Source organism: Oscarella lobularis, chromosome 18 (assembly GCF_947507565.1).
Source record: "Oscarella lobularis chromosome 18, ooOscLobu1.1, whole genome shotgun sequence".
In the NCBI taxonomy this organism is placed as follows: Eukaryota; Metazoa; Porifera; class Homoscleromorpha; order Homosclerophorida; family Oscarellidae; genus Oscarella; species Oscarella lobularis.
The window spans coordinates 1228397-1248034 of record NC_089192.1 but is presented as its reverse complement, the minus strand read 5'-3'; the positions used below and the strand labels follow the sequence as shown (position 1 = coordinate 1248034).

At 50.4% G+C, this 19638-nt stretch overlaps 1 protein-coding gene across 4 annotated transcripts; it reads right to left on the bottom strand.

The window, feature by feature from the left end:
* Positions 1-8: 8 nt before the first annotated feature.
* On the bottom strand, positions 9-19621 carry LOC136198108 (protocadherin Fat 4-like). 4 transcript variants are annotated; one of them, XM_065988023.1, is made up of 35 exons: positions 19509-19621; positions 18600-19453; positions 18323-18487; positions 16980-17475; positions 16699-16928; positions 16325-16595; positions 16147-16266; positions 15741-16094; positions 15496-15689; positions 15329-15431; positions 14438-15274; positions 13309-14349; positions 13005-13253; positions 12796-12954; positions 11582-12727; positions 10394-11437; positions 10091-10339; positions 9880-10038; positions 8672-9820; positions 7411-8451; positions 7111-7362; positions 6893-7051; positions 5919-6803; positions 5602-5862; positions 5372-5533; positions 4987-5307; positions 4778-4930; positions 4472-4714; positions 3873-4412; positions 3700-3822; positions 3569-3643; positions 2998-3514; positions 2820-2947; positions 2264-2764; positions 9-2054 (listed from the first exon to the last, which is right to left on the bottom strand). In XM_065988023.1, the coding sequence occupies exons 4-35, from the start codon at positions 17379-17381 to the stop codon at positions 171-173; spliced, it is 14952 nt and encodes a 4983-aa protein (XP_065844095.1). In that variant the 5' UTR covers positions 17382-17475; positions 18323-18487; positions 18600-19453; positions 19509-19621; the 3' UTR covers positions 9-170. The 4 variants fall into 4 exon arrangements, with proteins under 4 accessions (XP_065844095.1, XP_065844094.1, XP_065844096.1 ...); XM_065988022.1 differs by having other exon boundaries at positions 18669-19453; XM_065988024.1 differs by having other exon boundaries at positions 18681-19453.
* Between the last annotated feature and the right edge of the window lie 17 nt (positions 19622-19638).

Here is a 19638-nt window from a genome sequence, read left to right as displayed (position 1 = left end):
GCTCTGGCGCGTAAGAAAAAAATAGTATATATATATAATACACAACGAAAAACTTGAAGTAGGATTGTGTCAGAACACATAGACCATGACCCATATAAGACTGATAAGACAGATAAATAAGACGGATAAAAAAGGAAATAGAACTGAATTTTGACAGAAACAATCGACCTTTATTGCGAGACGTCCCTCGGTTCCGCGTAGAGGGGTTCATCGCCGTTATTCGCATCGCCAGCTGAATCATAAACAGGATTAGCTAGCATTTCATTGTCGTCGCTGTAGATGGGATTCGTGACGACACCATCCGAATAGAGAGGATTCGAATACAACGGATTCGGACAGGAGAATTGACCCGAATCCCGAACGTCGTCATTCGACTCGTACAAAGGATTATAAACCCCTTCCTCTCGCCCGCCAAGTGGACTGGCGGCCACCGACGAAAACGGCGAAGAGAGGCTACTGAAGTCGTCGCTGTCCGACGGAAACAGCGCCTCGGCACGATAGCGACGACGTTTTCGCTGCAAACTTCGCACGTAGACAATACCTGAAATGATGACCAGCAAAGCAATTGCTACGCCTATTAAGGCGATAACAATAATCCAAGTATCCTCAGAACCGCCGCCTCCGCCGATCAGATAATTGGTCGACGGCGGAATCCAGGTAGGAGTCAGAGCAGAACACACCTCTGCACTCATTTCGTACGGTATCTTAAACCGGTTTGGCTCGATGTTGCAAAGAGCGAGTTGAACTTCGGTGACGGGCACCGGTTCATTGCCGACAAGTACGACAAAATGAATATCCGTCGTCGAGTCACTGATGCGATAGGAACCGACTATATAGACAGAAGAAACGGATATGTTGAGATTCTCCTTCACCCAGCGTTCCCAGTGACGCTGAAACTCGGTTCCATCCACACTCGCGTTCGACGGAAACGAAACGCTAACGATCTGCCCGTTCGGAACGCAAAGGAAGTCGGTCGAAGCGCTTATCGTCGGCACGCAGGTCGTCTGGGTCGGGCACGTGCCGTCATCGTTGCATGACGTCGCTGAAAACGAGCAAACGTCACCGATGTAGTTGACGGGGCACGTGCAGACGTAATCGTCGATGCCGTCGACGCACGTGCCGCGCACGCACGGCGACGACGCGCAATCGTCGATATTCGTGCAGTAGGGACCTTCGTAGCCATCCGAGCACTGGCATTCGAAAGCGTCGACTCCGTCCACGCAAATACCGCCGTTTCCGCACGGATTCGACTCGCATTCGTCGATGTTTTCGCTGCAGTCCGATCCGGTGTATCCAGCATCGCAAATGCACGTGAAATTATTAATCCCGTCTCGACACGTGCCGAAGTTGCACACTTTCGCCGTCGGCTCCCAGTGGCGGCGCGTCGACGCCGACGTCGCGTTCCAATCGATTTCAATCGCGCACTCATCGATGGGTGCACAGACACCGCCGTTTCCGCGGTCGCTGAAGCCGAGATCGCACGCGCACGTGCTCGTAGTCGGACTCAGACGACGACAGGACGCGTTCGCGCGACAACGCGCGCGCCCCGTCGCGCACGGATCCGTTCGCTTCACGTCGATGGAGAGCGTCAAAAAGGCCGACGCCGGCGGATCGTCGCCATCCGTGGCGAGAATCTCGAGCGCGAACGTCGACACGTCCGTGTAGTCGAGACTTCGGTTTAGATAAAGAACCGTCTCGGACGAATTCGTGACGACCAAGTAGAAGTCCTTGGAGCCTTTCACGCCGTTAACTGAGATGAGTTCGTAGGATATTTCGGAGTTGTCGTCGTTTTCCGGGTTCTGGGACGTCACAACGCCGATGGGATCGCCCGGACGAACGTTCTCGCCTATTTCCGTATTTCCGCCCGCGATGGTGACATTCGCCGGCGGTTCGTTCACGTTTGTGACGTTGAAGAAGAACGTTCGGCTGAACGTCGACGGCGGATCGCCGTCATCGAACACGTTGACGGTCACGCTGACAACCGGATGATCGAGACTCTCGAAATCGAAGCGAATAGGCCGAGCAACGATAAGCTCACGATTAGCATTGTCGATCTAAAATAAAAGAAAAAAGTCTCTCTTAGTCGCGGTTATTTGTATTCCAGCAGTAGCTTGGCTCTAGGAGGGGAGCGCGAGGGTGCCAGACTGACTGAGTAGGTGCGGGCCTTCATAGTCGATCACTATAGAACGATGCCATGAGAGTGCGTAGGTGTGGTTCAATGCTAACGCTCCCCTGCTACATACGCTCCAAGAGACTGACTTACCGTGAAAGCATTGGCTAAATAACCAGTCAAATTGAAGTAGTACGTTTGGCCACGATCCTCGTCCACGGGCGACAGCGTTCCTACGACGGCACCAACAACCAAGTTCTCAGCCAGCGACGTCAGTCCAGTCAAAACGATTCCGGTAACCGGATCATTGACGTCGACGACGTCGACGACGAATGAATGATCGAGACTGAGCGACGGAATTCCGTCGTCGCTGCAGCGCACCACGACTCGAATAGACGGCGTCTTCTCGTAGTCGATGACGGCCCCGTCGGCAACGATCAACGTCGACGTCTCTCCGTCGTCGTTGACGACGGTAAAATACTCGGATCCGTTTAGCAGACGACAGAAGTGATCCTGATTCGCGTCCAGATCGATTACCGTCAAATTCGCGACGAACGTTCCGGACGGACTCATCTCGTTGATTTTGTCTTTGCGGTAGGACATGATTCCAGTCGGCGGCTCGTTTACGTTGACAACAACAATGATGATATCGTTCTGTAGAGAAACGATTTTACGAGAAAGTCCTATGGGGAGAAGGAGAGAGGCGTACCGAGTAGCTGAGGGACGGACGTCCGCTGTCATTCGATGTGACGTTGATTAAAATTCTGCTCTCTTCTTCGTAGTTTAGATTTGCTCCGCTGGCGACTTTGACAATATTTCCATCGATGTAAAAGCGACCTAAACACGAATGTCAATTCTTCAATAATACAACGTGATTTTTTTCCTACTTGTCACTCTTCCAAAAGTGTATGTGTAATTCTGGCCTACGTCTTCGTCTATCGTCTTTAGAAAACCCACGACAGTGTCTCCGGGAGAATTTTCCTTGACTCCGTTGCTAACAAATATGACATCGGTTGGCTGATCGTTCACATCAATGACGTAAACGGTAACGTTGCTGGAAACGCTGATAGGCGGCGAGCCGCTATCGACAACAGTCACAGTCAAAACGTACGACGACTCCTTCTCGAAATCGAGTACGGCAGTCGTGAACAGACCGGAGCCGTTGAGAACGAACGGAGCAGATTCGCGGTTGTCGAGAATAAAACTCAGAGACTGCCGTCTATAAAACTCATTGTCCGGATCGAACGAGACGACCGAACCGACGAGACTTCCGCGCGATAGATTCTCGCCGACGGTATCGACGAGAAGTCGAGCCGGCGTCGGCGACTCGTTCAGGTCGATTATAAGTACGTAAAAGAGCTTGTCGCGGTAAAGGACGGGGTTGCCGTCGTCAAAGCAACGAATCTGCAAAACGTTGCGATGAAATTCGATACAAGGACGCGTGGGGGACACATATACCTCGACAGAATAGTTTCGTTTCTCTTCGTAATTGAGGTGACCGTCGCCAACGACTAACGTTAATCCATCGATGATCTGTGAAAGCAAATAACGGTTATGACGTACAGTATACATATTGAATATGTACTGACTTCAAACGTGTCCGAATACGTCAAAAGAGTGCACGTATGATTCTGCCTATTCGAGTTCTTGTTATCGGGATCTTCCACCGACAACGGCCCAATCACAGACCCTCTGATACTATTTTCAGGAATCTATGAAATAGACGCGTTAGAATGCCTTTTCATTTGAACTAAGGCCTTACCTGACTATTGCCCAAATATATATTCGTAGGAGCCTCGTTGACGTCCGTAACATTGATCGTCACGTCGACAACGACAGACAACCCTCCCGAATCGGTAGCCACGACTTCGAGAACGTATTGCCTGACAGCCTCGTAGTCGAGCGCCGTTCCATTCATCACGGATACGACGCCGGTCGAACTGTTGACTCGAAAAATGGCACCCGCCTTACCGGATTCGCCAACATTAATGCGAAACGTGTGATTTTCCCCCGCGTCTTCGTCTTCGGCGAACAGCTGCCCGACGAACGTTCCGTTGACGCTGTTCTCCGGCACCGAACCGAGTCCGCTCAAGCGAACGCCGCTCGGACGATCGTTAGCGTTCAATACATCGATTTGGAACGTCTTGGTCATGTAAAGTCCGCCGCTGTCCGTCGAGCGAACAATCGCCTTCCAGACAGGATTCGCTTCGAAGTCCAGACGTCGATTCGTTATCAGTTGGTTGCCAATAACGATGAAGGGATAGTCGACCGGTAGAACGCCCTCGAGCGAATAGTTGAAGTACTAGAATATAAAAGAGCAATTAATTAATTAATTAATTAATTAATTAAACTGCTCTATACCTGTACTGATTTGACTTCGTTGTCTGGATCGACTGTGTCGAAGGTAGCTACGGTTTGTCCAGGCGGTTCGTTTTCTTTCGCAGTACCGCCGGTTAGTTTGATATCTTCTGGGCGTTCGTTGATGTTCAAGACGTGTACTATGAACTCCTGGTCGCTGGATAGTGACGGGTCGCCGCTGTCTCGGCAACGCAATACAATCGACCACGACGAGTTGCGCTCGTAATCCAGATCGGAAACGCCAACCTGACAGAAAAAAAAACAGACAATATTACAACTGTTCTAATTAGCTATTACTTTACGTATTACCTGTAAGGTATTGTTTTCTACAGTAAATCGTCCTTCAGCATCTCTAACGGCAAAGCAAATGTGACTCTGCCATACGCCACGTGGACCCAAGTTATCCGGATCAATCACGGTCACAACGCCAATACCGGCGCTCACGGGAGAATGTTCACGTATCTGTAACAAATACATGTACATACGAGATAAAGAAACTGAATACGTTCTCCCCTTACGGTCAAATTAGAAACTAAGATATGCGAAGGCCGCTCGTTTACATCGTGAACCGTAATCAGAAACGACTCGTCGCGAAACAGCGGCGGCGAGCCGTCGTCGGTCGATCGAACAGTGACGTTGTACTCGTTTCTCACTTCAAAATTCAAGTTCGCGCGAGACGACGTAAACATGCAGTTGCCCTTAACGACGAAGCGTCCGCCGGCATCGTCAACCAAAACGTAGGTGTGATTGTGCGACGGATCCTCGTCGTCCGTCGTCCAACATCCGATAAAGGCGTCATTCGAATTCTCGTCGACGTCGCTTTCGTTGAGACTAACGTCCTACGCGCGAGAGAAAAAAACGTAAATTAGGGATCGTTAATTAATCGCGATGTTCTTCTCTCACGTGCGGAACGTCGTTGACGTCGACGATTTCGATCGTGTAACGACGAAGCAATACGTAGCCTTTGGAATCGGTTACGCGAACGATGACGTCGTGCTCGACGTCGTCCTCGAAGTCGAGGTCTCCGGCGACAGTCAGCATTGCCCAGCACATCGTATTGACTCCCTGTGAAAATGAAAATACGTACACCCCTTAATTACTAAATATACGTATAATTATTAATTTATCAATACTGGTATATTTGTTGAGTTCTGGCACGTGACTAATCCCGTTGAGAATCGTCCCAATGCATCGTCGTCGAGTCGCACTGTCATCACATCGTTCTCGTCGTAGTCGTAAAAGACGATTTTTCCGATTGACGTTCCCCGAGGCGAATTCTCCTCGACTCGAGGCTCGTCGTCGTTGAACGACAGCTGACCGTCGTCGTCGGTGACGTTGACCCGAAAGGGGGCCTCACCGACATCGAGAACGTCGATGGTAAAATTTCGAGATATCTATAAGAAAAAACGTCCCCCAAAAAAATAAAAAAAATAATTAAGTTTAGCCTTACAGACAAAGATGGATTTCCGTTGTCTTGAACTCGAACGGTGACCCGATGCGTCTTTCTCATCTCATAATCGGGAGAAATCGCTATTTCTAATCGACTCCCATTGACGATAAACCGTCCGCCGTCGTCGTCAATCAGCGAAAACGCGAGCGTCTGCGCCGTATCCTCGTCGGCCGCGGAAAGCGTTCCGACGACGTAACCGGGTGGAGAATTCTCAAAAACTTTCCAATTAGACAACGCGACTCCTCTTGGACGATCATTTGCGTCTGTGACGCGTATCGCCAGCGCGTAGTCGAGCGAAAGCGGCGGCGATCCGCTATCGACGACGCGAATGACGATTCGATGTTCGGTCGCATTTTCGAAGTTCAAAACGCACTCGTCACCGCCGTCAGCCAAGCAGCGAACGTTTGATGACGCCACCTGCACTTCGTCGCCTTTCAACTTGAATCGTCCTTCGGCATCGTCGATGATCGTGTAGTTGAAGCTTTGGCGCGTGGTTCTGAGGTTATCTGGGTCGCTGGTTGACAGAGACCCGACTCTCGTTCCCGCGCCGCTGTTCTCCGGAACACCGTTGTCGGCTAAACGAATAAAGGTAGGCAATTCGTTCACGTCGATCACTCGAATCACGAAGCTCTTCGTGACGGACAGAGCCGGCGATCCGTTGTCGGTCGACCGGACGACGATCGTGTGCGTCGTCGCCGTTTCGTAGTTTAGATTAGCCGCTTTCGACGTGCGAATTTGGCCGTTGACGAGCACGAATCGGCCGCCGGCGTCGTCGAGAAGAGCGTACGCGTGCGTCTGCGACGAATCGTCGTCAACGGTGACGAGATCGCCGACGAGAGCGTCGTTCGAATTCTCGTCGATTTCCGGTGACGTCAAATCGATGTCCTATAAGAAGTCCCGTCAATTTTTTGGAAAGTCTTTACTAGCCCCTCCCCTTTTCACGGAAAAGAGGAGGAGCTATACGGTGTGCTCACGTCTGGTTTATCGTTGACGTCGACGATGACGATAGTGAAGTTGACGACTTTGAAAAGTGTAGCGTTGTCCGTTGCGCGAACAATGATTTGATGTTTGTCCTCCTCTTCGTAATCCAAACTGCCGGCAACGAGAATCTTCGTGGAACAAACCGTACCTCCCTATATATACAAAGTTTAGTTGTTACTTGGAAGTATTTGCTACCTATCTGCGTTCTTACCGAGGTCGTCGTACACGTGGCCGGTGTCGCCAGTTCGAAGAGATTTCCCGCACTGTCGTCCAAGGAAAATGTCAGCGGTCCCGGTTCCTGGTCGCGCGCTTCGACGATTCCAACGGTCGTTTTCAATGCGGTGTTCTCGTTCACTTTAGGCGAGTCGTCGGGAAAGTTCAATTGACCGCCCACGCTTTTAAAGTGAATGGAAACCGGCGGTTCTTTAACGTTCAATACTTCGATCGTAAACACTTTCGTCATCTAATGAAAGCATAATTATAATTATAAGAATCCAGTTATTATTCATACCGATTTTGCTGGCGAACCATTATCCGTCACTTTCACCGTTATTTTGTGAGATTTGCTCGTTTCGTAGTCGGCTGACTTTGCCTTTAATATGTCTCGTCCGTTCAACTTGAATCGGCCGCCGTCGTCATCGGTCAGTTGATACGTCAAACTTTGCCCGACGTCTTCGTCCGTGGCGCTAAGCGTTCCAACCAACGTGTCGACCGGCTCATTTTCCTTCACTTTAAAATTGCTCAGACTAAGATCGCGCGGTTGATCGTTGGCGTTCTTCACGAGCACTGTCAGGGTCGTATCCCGATGCATGGGCGGACTACCGTTATCGGTCGCGCGCACGACAACTAGATGCGATTGCGCCACTTCGTAGTTCATCTTGCACTCAGACCCGCCGCGAGCGAGACAACGTGCATTCGACAAGGCCACCTTGACTTCGCCGTTGACGATCTCAAATCGACCGCCGGCACTGTTAATCATCGAATAAACCAACGTTTGACGCGTCGACTTCAGATTGTCGGGATCCGTGACGGATAGCGTTCCGACGACCGTGCCCTTAGCGCTGTTTTCCATCACGACATTTTTCGAAATCTTCACCACGCCGGGCTTCTCGTTCACGTCCTCGACAGTGATAACGAATTGTTTCTCGTATGAAAGGGATCCTGAGTCCGTCGATCGTACGACGATCCTGTATTGTGTTTGAACTTCGTAATTGAGGTTGGCGTTTGCCGTTGTCTTGAGCGTGGTGCCGTCGAGGTAAAAACGACCGCCTGCTGTTTGCGTTAGAGTGTACCTGAACGTATCTGCTGAATCGTCGTCGATTGTCGAGAAACTGCCTACTGTCGCGTCGTTCAGGTTTTCCTTGACAGTCGTTCCGGACAAGAGGACGTCGCTAGGGCGATCATTGACGTCGAGAACTTTTATAGTGAACTTCGTCGTGTTGACGAGATTCTGATCGTCGGTCACGCGAACGATAATTTGGTGCTGAGTGTCGCTCTCGTAATCGAGCGCTCCGCTAACAATGACCGGTATCGTGCACTTCGTTTTCAAATTCTACGAAAGAAAAACGTAAGAGTGTAGAAATACCATCGATTATCCGAACCCATTTGCTAATGTCAAAAGTATGCTATTGCTACTGATACTACTCAATGTCAGAACATCACACTTTCCGCTCTTGGAAAGAAGTGCTCATAAAACACGCCTGTTCTATCGATTGGGTTCGGATAATAGACGCGTCTAATGCTCGAGACAGCAGCGTAGATGTTTTTCTTACGTTCACATTAACTGGAGTGCACAGCAAGGCGCTCATTTCTAGCGAAAACCGTCCTCCCGCCGAATCATCCAAACTGAAGGCGAGCATCTCCTTCGCATCTGCATCGTAAGCAACCAAAGTTCCAACTCGAGTCCCTTTGGCGGTGTTCTCGTCAACAGTCGGCGCATCTTTCAAGAACAGTTGCTGGCCGTTCGTCGACGTGAACGCCACATTAAGAGGCGGCTCGTTCACATTCACAATTTCAATAGTGAACGGTTCGGAATCGCTCATCGACGGCTTCCCGTCGTCTTTCACGCGAGCTACGATCGCGTAGCTCGTCGTCGCTTCGTAGTCAATAGAGCCGGACGTTCCTCTCGCCACTTGGTTTTTATTGATGATGACGAAAAGACCGCCAGCATCGTTCGTCAATTCGAACGTCAACGTTTCGCCAACGTCTTCGTTCGAAGCGGACAGCGTTCCTATGACGGTGTTAGCCGGAGAATTTTCTTTGAGAGTAAAGCCGGACAGTTGAAGATCTCTCGGCTGATCATTGACATTCAGTATTCGAATAGTGAATAATTTGTCCAGATACTTCGTAGGAGAACCGTTGTCCGAACAGCGAACCTTGATCGAGTACGAAGTCTTCTCCTCATAATTAAGCCAGCAGTCTTTGCCACCGTTCGAAAGGCACTTGGCATTGGACTTGGCGACTTGAAGTTGAGTTCCTTTGATGAGAAAACGACCTCCAGCATCATCGAGTAAAGAAAATACGTGCGATTGCCCCTTGTCTGGATCGCTAGTCGTAAAGGAGCCAATTGGCGTACCCTTGTCACTGTTCTCGTCAACGGAGTCTCCCGATAATGCCATAGCTGTTGGCGGCTCATTAACGTTCAAAATCTGAATAACGAAACTCTTCTGAATGCTTCTAGTCGGCGTCCCGTTGTCGGTCGATCGAACGACGATCGTGTACTGCGTTGCCGTCTCGTAGTCTAAAGTAGCCGACTTGGAGACGCGAAGGGTGTTTCCGACGATGACGAATCGACCACCGGCGCCGCCGTTGACGAGAACGTACGTGTGACTTTGCGACGAATCGTCGTCGATTGTAAGAAAATCGCCGACAAGAGCATCTCTCGTATTCTCGGCAATTCGCATCGTCGAAAGAATGATGTCCTGTAAAATAGGTTCAATAATTAATACATCTAAATCGACGACTATTGGTGTTCTCTTGCCTCGGGTACGTCGTTCACGTCGACGACGCTAATGGTAAAGCGAACGGCGACAAAAAGTCCGGTATTGTCCGTGGCGCGGACAATTATACGATGGCTTCCTTTACTTTCGTAATCAAGATTACCGGCAACGAGAACTTTCGTTGAGCAAACAGTAATCCCCTAAACACATCTATAGAATGAACTCCATGGATGTGTGCACACGTTTTCTCACCGATGTCGTGCACGTGGCTGGTGTAGTAAGTTCAAATAGATTTCCAGCGCTGTCGTCGAGAGAAAATTTCAGCGCTCCTGGATCTTGGTCGCGCGCTTCTACGATTCCGACGACCGTCTTTGACGCGCTATTCTCGTTCACTTTCGGCGAATCGTCCTTGAAAGTCAACTGGCCTCCCGTGTCTTTGAAATGTATGGACACAGGCGGCTCTTTTACATTCAGCACCTCGATTGTAAATACTTTCGTCATCTAACAAAAAAGCAAACCTTAGAGACTGGACCTTAATACAACGGGGTTGCTTACTGATTTCGCTGGCGATCCGTTGTCCGTCACTTTCACCGTTACGCTGTGCGACTTGCTCGTTTCGTAGTCGCTCGGTTTCGCTTTCAGCAGGCGTCTTCCATCCAACTTGAATCGCCCTCCGTCGTCATCCGTCAGTTGATACGTCAAACTCTGACCGACGTCTTCGTCCGTTGCACTCAACGTCCCAACGAGCGTGCCGGCGAGCTCGTTCTCCTTCACCTTGAAATTGTCCAGAGTGAGATAGCGAGGCTGATCGTTCGCGTTTCCCACGACCACAGTCAGACGCGTATCGTGATGCCTAGGCGGACTACCGTTGTCGGTCGCACGCACGGTGATCTGATGCGATCGCGCCGCTTCGTAGTTGATCTTGCACTCGGCTCCGCCGAGAGCGAGACAGCGCGCATTGGAGATGGCCACCTTGACTTCGCCGTTGACGACCTCAAACCGACCGCCGGCACTGTCGACGATCGAATAAGTCAGCGTTTGACGAGATGATTTCAAGTTGTCCGGATCGTTAGCGGAAAGTGTGCCAACAACCGTGCCTTTAGCGCTGTTCTCCACGACGCTGTTTCGAGATATCGTCGCGTCGCTGGGCTCTTCGTTCACGTCCTCGACCGTGATAACGAATTGTTTGTCGAATGAAAGAGATCCCGAATCGGTTGATCGTACGACAATCGTGTATTTTGTTTGAAGTTCGTAATTGAGGTTCGCCTTTGCCGTTGTCTTGAGCGTGGTGCCGTCGAGGTAAAAACGACCGCCTGCTGTTTGCGTTAGAGTGTACTTGAACGTATCCGCTGGATCGTCGTCGACTGTCGTGAAACTGCCTACTGTCGCGTCGTTCAGATTTTCCTTCACGGTCGTGCCGGACAAGAGGACGTCGCTAGGTTGATCATTGACGTCGAGAATTTTTATCGTGAATTTTTTCGTTATGACGAGATTCTGATCGTCGGTCACGCGAACGATGATCGCGTGCTGAACGCTGCTCTCGTAATCGAGCAGTCCTCCGCCCACAATGATGGGTATTGTGCACTTCGTTTTCAAATTCTATGAAAGAAAAATGCCTCGTCACTTCAAAGCTATTCATTTGGCCTATTAACTCAGTTTTAAGTCACTTAGTACTAAACTTGGGAATCAGATAATCAAGGGGTTAATTGAACTCTATATACGTTAGGTGTTTTGCTTTCTTACATTGACATTAACTGATTCGCACGACAAAGCGCTTGTTTGCAATGCAAACAGTCCTCCGGCCGAATCATCCAAACTGAAGGCGAGCGTCTCTTTCGCATCAGCATCGTACGCAACCAACGTTCCGACTCTCGTTCCCTTGACGGAATTTTCGGAAACAGCCGGAGCATCGTTCAAAAACTTCTGTTGGCCTCCCGTCGACGTAAACGTTACGCTCACGGGCTGCTCGTTCACATTCAAAATTTGAATTGTGAATTTTTTGGATGCGCTCATCGACGGATTCCCGTCATCTTTCACCTGAACTTCAATATCATAGCTGGTCGCCGCTTCGTAGTCAATAGAGCCCGACTTTCCTCTCGCCACCTGGTTATTGCTAATGATGACGAAACGACCGCCAGCATTCTTCGTTAATTGAAACGTCAGCCTTTGGCCGACGTCTTCGTCCGAAGCGGACAGCGTTCCTATGACCGTGCTAGCCGGAGACTTTTCTTTGAGAGTAAAGCCCGACAGTTGAAGATCTCTCGGCTGATCGTTAACATTCAGTATTCGAATAGTGAATGTTTTGTCCAAGTACTTCTTAGGCGAACCGTTGTCCGAGCTGCGAACCTTGATCGTGTACGAGCTCTTCTCCTCGGAATTGAGCCAGCAGTCTTTCCCGCCGTTCGAAAGGCACTTGGAGTTTGACTTGGCGACTTGAAGTTGAACCCCTTTGATAAGAAAACGACCCCCCGCATCGTCGAGCAAAGACAATACGTGCGATTGCCCCTTATCCTGATCGGTAGTCGTGAAGGAGCCGATTGCCGTGCCCCTGTTACTGTTCTCAGCCACGGAATCCCCCGATAACGCTATGGCGGTCGGCGCCTCGTTGACGTTCAAAATCTGAATGTCGAAACTCTTGTCAATGCTTTTAGTCGGCGACCCGTTATCGGTCGATCGAACGACGATCGTGTACTGCGTTGCCGTCTCGTAGTCCAACGTGGCCGACTTGGAGACGCGAAGGGTGTTTCCGACGATGACAAACTGACCTCCAGGGTTGCTAATGAGAGCGTACGAGTGCGTTTGCGACGAATCGTCGTCGATTGTGACAAAATCGCCGACAAGAGCATCCTTCGTGTTCTCGGCAACTTGATTCGATGAGAGAGATATACCCTATAATAGGTAATTAATTAATTAATTAATTAATTAAAATCTGTGACGATTTGAGAGTAATGTCTCGCCTTTGGCTTGTCGTTCACGTCGACGACGCTAATTGTAAACTTAGCGACGACAAAAAGTCCGGTATTGTCCGTAGCACGGACAACTATTTGTTGACTTCCTCTACTTTCGTAATTAAGAGTCCCGGCGACGAGAACTTTTGTCGAACAAACCGTGCTTCCCTAAACACATTATTATTAGAGCTATCTTTTGCGTATGCATTCTATCTCACTGAAGTTGTACACGTAGCTGGTGTGGCCAGTTTGAATAGACCTCCAGCGCTGTCGTCGAGTGAAAATTTCAGCGCTCCTGCTTCTTGATCGCGCGCTTCCACGATTCCAACGATCGTATTCAACGCGCTATTCTCGTTCACTTTCGGCGAATCGTCTTTGAAAGTCAACTGGCCTCCCGTGTCTTTGAAGTGTATAGAGACAGGCGGTTCTATCACGTTCAAAACCTCAATAGTGAATTTTTTCGTCATCTAACAAAAAAGCAAACCTTAGGACGAGAATACTAATAAAAAAACAATTGCTTACCGATTTGGCTGGCGATCCGTTATCCGTCACTTTCACCGTTACGCTGTGCGACTTGCTTGTCTCGTAGTCGCTCGGTTTCGCTTTCAACAGCCGTCTTCCATCCAACTTGAATCGTCCTCCGTCGTCATCTGACAGTTCATACGTCAAACTCTGACCGGCGTCTTCGTCCGTCGCACTCAACGTCCCGACGAGCGTGCCGGCTGGATCATTTTCCGTCACCTTGATATTGTCCAGAGTGAGATCGCGAGGCTGATCGTTCGCGTTGCCCACGACCACAGTCAGACTCGTATCGCGATGCATGGGCGGGCTACCGTTGTCGGTCACACGCACGGTGATCTGATGCGATCGCGCCACCTCGTAGTTGATCTTGCACTCGGCACCGCCGAGAGAGAGACAACGCGCATTCGGCAAGGCCACCTTGACTTGACCGTTGACGACCTCAAACCGACCACCGGCACTGTCAATGAGGGAGTAAGACAGCGTCTGACGAGACGATTTCAAATTGTCCGGATCGTTAGCGGAAAGCGTGCCGACAACGGTGCCCTTAGCGCTGTTCTCCACGACGCTGTTCGGCGAAAGAGCGACGGCACCGGGCTTCTCGTTCACGTCCGTTACCGTAACAACGAACTGTTTATCACGCGACAGGGATCCCGAGTCGGTCGATCGTACGGCGATCGTGTATTTTGCTTGAACTTCGTAGTTCAAGTTCGCCTTCGCCGTCGTCTTGAGCGTCACGCCGTCGAGATAGAAACGACCGCCCGCCGTGTCCGTCAACGCGTACGTGAACGAGTCGCCCGAATCGTCGTCGATCGTCGTGAACGAGCCGACGTTCGCGTCGTTATCGTTCTCGTCGACGCTCGCGCTCGACAGGACGACGTCGCTCGGCCGATCGTTGACGTTGACGATTGTCACGGTGAATTTAAATGTGTTGAATAAATTTCCGTTATCGGTCGCTCGAACCACAATCGTAAGCTGAGAATTTGCTTCGTAATCGAGCGTCCCGTCGACGAGCACCGGAACGGTGCATTTCGTCTTTAAATTCTAAACGAAGGAATTAATTAAATAATTTAATTAATTATAATTTAATTACTTAATTGATTAATTATGTCGATTAATTATCGATTCTTACATTGACATTGACGGACGTGCACGACAACGCGCTCGTTTTCAACGAAAATCGGTTTCCCGCCGAGTCGTCGAGTCCCATTATAAGTTTCTGAAGCGCGTCCGGATCGTAGGCAATCAACGTTCCCACAGTCGTTCCTTTGGCCGAGTTCTCGTCTATCTTCGGCGCGTTATTAGCGAACGACTGCTGGCCGCCTGTCGACGTAAACGTCATGCTGAAGGGTGGCTCGTTTACATTCAAAATCTCGATCGTGAACGTCTTCGACGTGCTCATCGACGGCTTCCCGTTGTCCTTGACGCGAGCCTCGATCGCATAGCTCGTCGTCGCTTCATAGTTAATGGACCCGGCTTTGGCTCGAACGACTTGATTGGTTTTGATCTCAAATCGACCGCCGGCGTCATTGGTCAGCTCGTACGTCAGCGTTTCGCCCGCGTCTTCGTTAGAAGCCGACAGTGTTCCTATCAGCGTTCCAGCGAGAGCATTTTCCCTCAAAACGTAGCCGGACAGACGAAGATTTCTCGGCTGATCGTTGACGTCACGTAAACGAACGGGAAACGACCAGTCGACGTATTTCGCCGGCGAACCGTTGTCGGTGCTTCTCACTCTAATCGTATACGTTCTCCTTCCCTCGTAGTCGAGCCAGCAATCGCTTCCACCGTTCGCGAGGCACTTGGAGTTGGACTTGGCAACTTGAAGTTGATTTCCCTTGACTCGAAAACGGCCGCCCGCGTCCCGGAGAATTGTCACCGTGTGCGTTTGCCCCTGATCGGGATCGGTCGTCGTGAAATCTCCTACGACCGTGCCGGTGTCGCTGTTTTCGTTCACGTACGTATTCGACAGCTAAACGTCAGATGAATTCATTAAATCGAGTACGATGAATACGGATATATTTACGCTTATTCGAGTCGGAGTCTCGTTCTCGTCTAGGATCGTAATGGTAAAGGGAGCGTCATTCGTGAGACCCTTATTGTCGGTACTGCGAATGTTCACGGTAAAACTGAATACAATAAATAAAACATGCAAATGAAATAGAGTCTATATAATGGCCAAATGCTTCTCACCTTTTAATGCGACTTTCGTAATCGGGACGGTAGTTGAGCAGAAGTTGGTCTCCTTTTATTCTCGCTCTTCCGCTAGCACTGTCCAAAAGAGTGTACGTGTGCGTGTCGCTCGGATTCGGATCCGTCGTCGTCAGAACGCCAATGACGGTGCCCGCGGGTTTGTTTTCCATTACGGAATAAGACGAAAGATAAATCTAAGAAAAAAAAATGAGAAGAAGAATTAGTTAAGTTAGGATCTTTGTTACCTTTGTTGGTGGTTTGTTGATCCGCGAACACCAAATCGTATCGTAGGGCTTCCAGATTCCCGACGCTTGGCACGCAATTGTCGTGACTCCGTTCGGCTCGACGTAGCCGTCCGGACAGTCGACGGAACACGATTTCTCGTACGTCGTCCCGTCGTTGCACGAGAACGTCGGATACTTGCACGTGGTGCCGTGCGTCGTGCCGCTCGGACAGTAGGTCGCCGACGGCGCGCCGCAATCGCGTCGACGACACGTCGCGCCGTCCGAGTTCAAGAGAAAGCCGCTGTTGCACGAGCACGTGCCGCTGTTGCACTGATGCGCGCAGCCGCCGTTCTTCGAACCGCACTTCTCCGTTTCCTATAGAGGGACAATTGAAAACGTTAATCTTTGCAAAGGGGCAATGATTGACCTTCAGGGCGGGGCACGCTTGTCCCAGACATCGTTGCGTGTCGACGACCGTTCGAGAGCGCTCCCGCGTGCCGACGGCGCACTGGGTCGAGCACGAACCCCAGTCGCCCCACGTCCCAACCTACCGGAAATCAAAACAGAAAAATAATAAAATCAATTAAACGCTATTGATTTCGAACCGTGCAATCTCTATTGTCGACATGTGACGTACACGGCATCGATTCTTCAGGCGAATCGCAAGGCGATCCCCCGCACTGACTTGATTGCGTTACGCCGCGAGTGCGTTTCTTGTGACCGTCTCCGCATCGATTGTCGCACAACGTCCACGACGACCACGAGCCCATGACGCAGTCGAGCTTCTGTAATCCCGTGCAATCTTTCGATTCAGAAAGAACGGGACACTGATTGCCGCCGCAACTGGGCGAAGTCGTCTCAGTCCGAGAGCGAGTACTAAAACGACAGAGAACGGCTCCGCTCAGATAAGAGACTCTAAAGTCTATAAAGACCATCTATTGCATGCACTTAAAGCGACATACAATACAAAGCCTCTTACCTCTTCCCCAAATTGCAGTCCTTCGAAGAACAGGCGCCCCAAGCGCCCCAAGCGCCTACGACGCAATCGACGGGACAGCACGTGCTGCACGACGTCGATTCGAAAAACGCAGGACAGGCGCTGCCTTTGCACTGCCGCGCGACGATCACTCGGCGAGTTCGAGTCTTCGTACCCGGACCGCACACGCCGTCGTTCGGTTGACAGTTTCCGTACGCGGACCACTGACCCACCTACAAATAAATAAATAAAAGATATTTTCTTAGAACAAATCAACTTTTCACTTGACAATCGACGTTCACTGCTCCAACGCAGTCTTCCTTTTGGTCGTCCGTCGGACAAGCTTTCCCACCGCAAGCGGGATCCGCCGTCGCAGTCGCCTTCCGCGTTCGCTTACCCTTTCCGCACGAATTGTCGCACGCCGTCCATCTGCCCCACGTGAACTGGCAGTCCTGGGGACAGCAGGGACCCGATATCTTCTGCGTCTCCTTCAACGCGGGACAGGCCGTTCCGCCGCACGACGCGTCAAAGACGATCTTGCGCTCGCGCGACTGATCGACCGTCGTTCCGCACGCAACGCTCGCCGGCGTCCACGTCGACCAATCGCCCACGATGCAGTTTTCCTTGCAGCACGCTATCTCGCACGAATCGACGTCGTTTCTATTGTTGCACGATCCGCCGCACATCGCCCGGGTGACGATGGTGCGCTTTCGAGTCTTGCTGCCCGGACCGCACGTCGTGCTGCACAACGACCAGTCACCCCACTTGCTCAACACGCAGCTAATAACGAAAAATGCATAATTAATTATTTAAATCCTCCTTTTCTTATAACGGAAGCGATAATGTTTAAGAAATGCAAATTCGGTTTCGTTTAATCAATGTGACTCCCACCCGTGCCAGGTAGCGCGACTCTCCATGAGACGCCAGAGTGTCGCACTCTTACTCAATAGTGCAGTCTTCTGTTTGGAGCTTAGGCAAGTTGCCCGAACAGCTGCCAGTTACTATTAGTAGTGGAAGACGACTTCGCGTTCCAATCAACGCTCTTTTAGGACAACTGCATTTTCCCCAATCGGACCAATTCCAGTCGCTCACGGTACAGGGCGGCGGCGGCGGCGGCGGCGGACGTCGTCGACGACTCCACCACCAGCCGTCGACGTCGTTCGGAAGCAACAGGACGAGAAGAAGTGGAACGAAAAAGACGAGCGTCGTGCGACCGATCATGTCTGCTCGCCTCGTCGACGACGTCTGCCGAAAATGGAACGGGGCTATACCCTATCTATCTGTCGGTGTGCCGTCGGCCAATCAAAATGCGCAAAGTGAGGCCGGTCACGCGAGAGCGGCGCAATGGAATGAGAGGCCGTAAATAAAAGAAGATAAGGCATGCTCCCCACGCAAACACTGGATCGACGTCCCACACGGGCTATAAAGCGACGTACCCATCGCGTTTCAGCTAGGACTAATTAGCTCAACATGCTAGATAATTCAACTGTATCTTCAATCCCTCTTTCTAGAGGTTATACAGTAGGAAGACTCCCTTTTCCTCTCGTGTTTGCCACTCCGTCCGGAGCCCCCGTGTTTGATATGAATATGAACGTCTCGCCCTTATCTTTCCCTCTCCCCCTCTCACCTTGTCTCTTCACGTCGAACGGGTCCGAATATTCGTCCTCGCTTGCATTTCTCCTGATACAGTAAGACAGATTCGTTCGGCTATGTTCGTAACGCGACGCTGGGTGGATAGACGTCGCCGTCAATGCGTCGATTGGTCACGAGAGAGTCACGAGAACGTGTTGCCCTAAACAAAGAGAAGAACGCCATGAGTAGGTATCCATACGACATCGCGACGCGCCAGAGAAGACAGTACTGTACGCTACAGTACACTGAAACGCGTTCCTCGCGTTGCTTACGCGAACAGACGCTGCCGTTGGTCTCGAACCCTCCCTCGGCCTCCCACGCTTTTAAAATACCCTGCTCACTCGCGTGTGTACGTTGTGCTAAGGCTTCCTTGTTCGTCCCAAGGGCGTTGGTTCGTCGGCGAACATTCCGAACAAAGGACATCACGTGACAGCTGAGATTCACTCCTTTTGTTTACTGCTGCTCTCAAGTCCTTGATTGTTTAGGGCTGCAAGCGCGAACGACGAGTCTCCATCGAGAAAACGCTGCGCATGCGGAACACCCATGCCCATGACTTACAATCATAATCAACTATTTTACCTAATGCAGGAAAAACACACACAGCTAATCAGTTATGATTTTTTTAACAAGCCTCGTCAGTCTCGTCTACTTCGGAACAAGGATTTTCCAATGATCGGTTTTCTCTCGCTCATCTTCTCTTCCGTTGAATAAAGCGGAATCTGAAAAATTCTTTGAATGTCTCCTACCATTGCGGTGGCATTCGTAGAGAATTGCAGGCAAAAAGTACCAGCATACCAGGACTGTAAAAATTATTCCTAGCTAGTCATTCCGTTTTGCCTATACCAACTACAAAATATTTTAGAACCCAGTGTCTTATGCTAATGAATAGAGTTTGCATGTTGGCTGCTGCAGGTGGACTGGACTGTGCTTACGCTAATCGCAGCACAGACTTAATTTGTCTTAACATCAGCATCTTCATCATGATGCTCATCGAACTGCTTTCAAAAAACACGCATCGTTCGTGAATCCCATTATTAACTTTGGGAACAAAAAAACATTTCTAATTCTCTCCCTTTCACACTCCATCATTCGCTTGGCATTGTCCGTAGAACGACCACTGACCCGCCTACAAGTAGACCAGCTTTTAGAAAAAGCGCATTGATGACAAAACGTCTCCTTACTAGACAAGGAATGTCCCCTTCTCCAATTCCTCCGCACGATTTGCCGCACGCCGTCCAACTGCCCCACGTGAACTGGCAGTCTTGGGGACAACAGCAACCCCCCGATTTCTTTCGCGTCTCCTTCAAGGCG

Excerpts from the sequence above, each read along its gene's own strand:
- LOC136198108 (XM_065988021.1), bottom strand. The coding sequence starts at position 17,916 with ATGATCGGTCGCACGACGCTCGTCTTTTTCGTTCCACTTCTTCTCGTC. Across the intron at positions 16,596-16,698 it reads GACTGCAATTTGGGGAAGAG|TACTCGCTCTCGGACTGAGA; the intron begins GTAAGAGGCTTT and ends CTGTCGTTTTAG. Across the intron at positions 2,948-2,997 it reads CACTTTTGGAAGAGTGACAA|GTCGCTTTTACATCGATGGA; the intron begins GTAGGAAAAAAA and ends ATTCGTGTTTAG.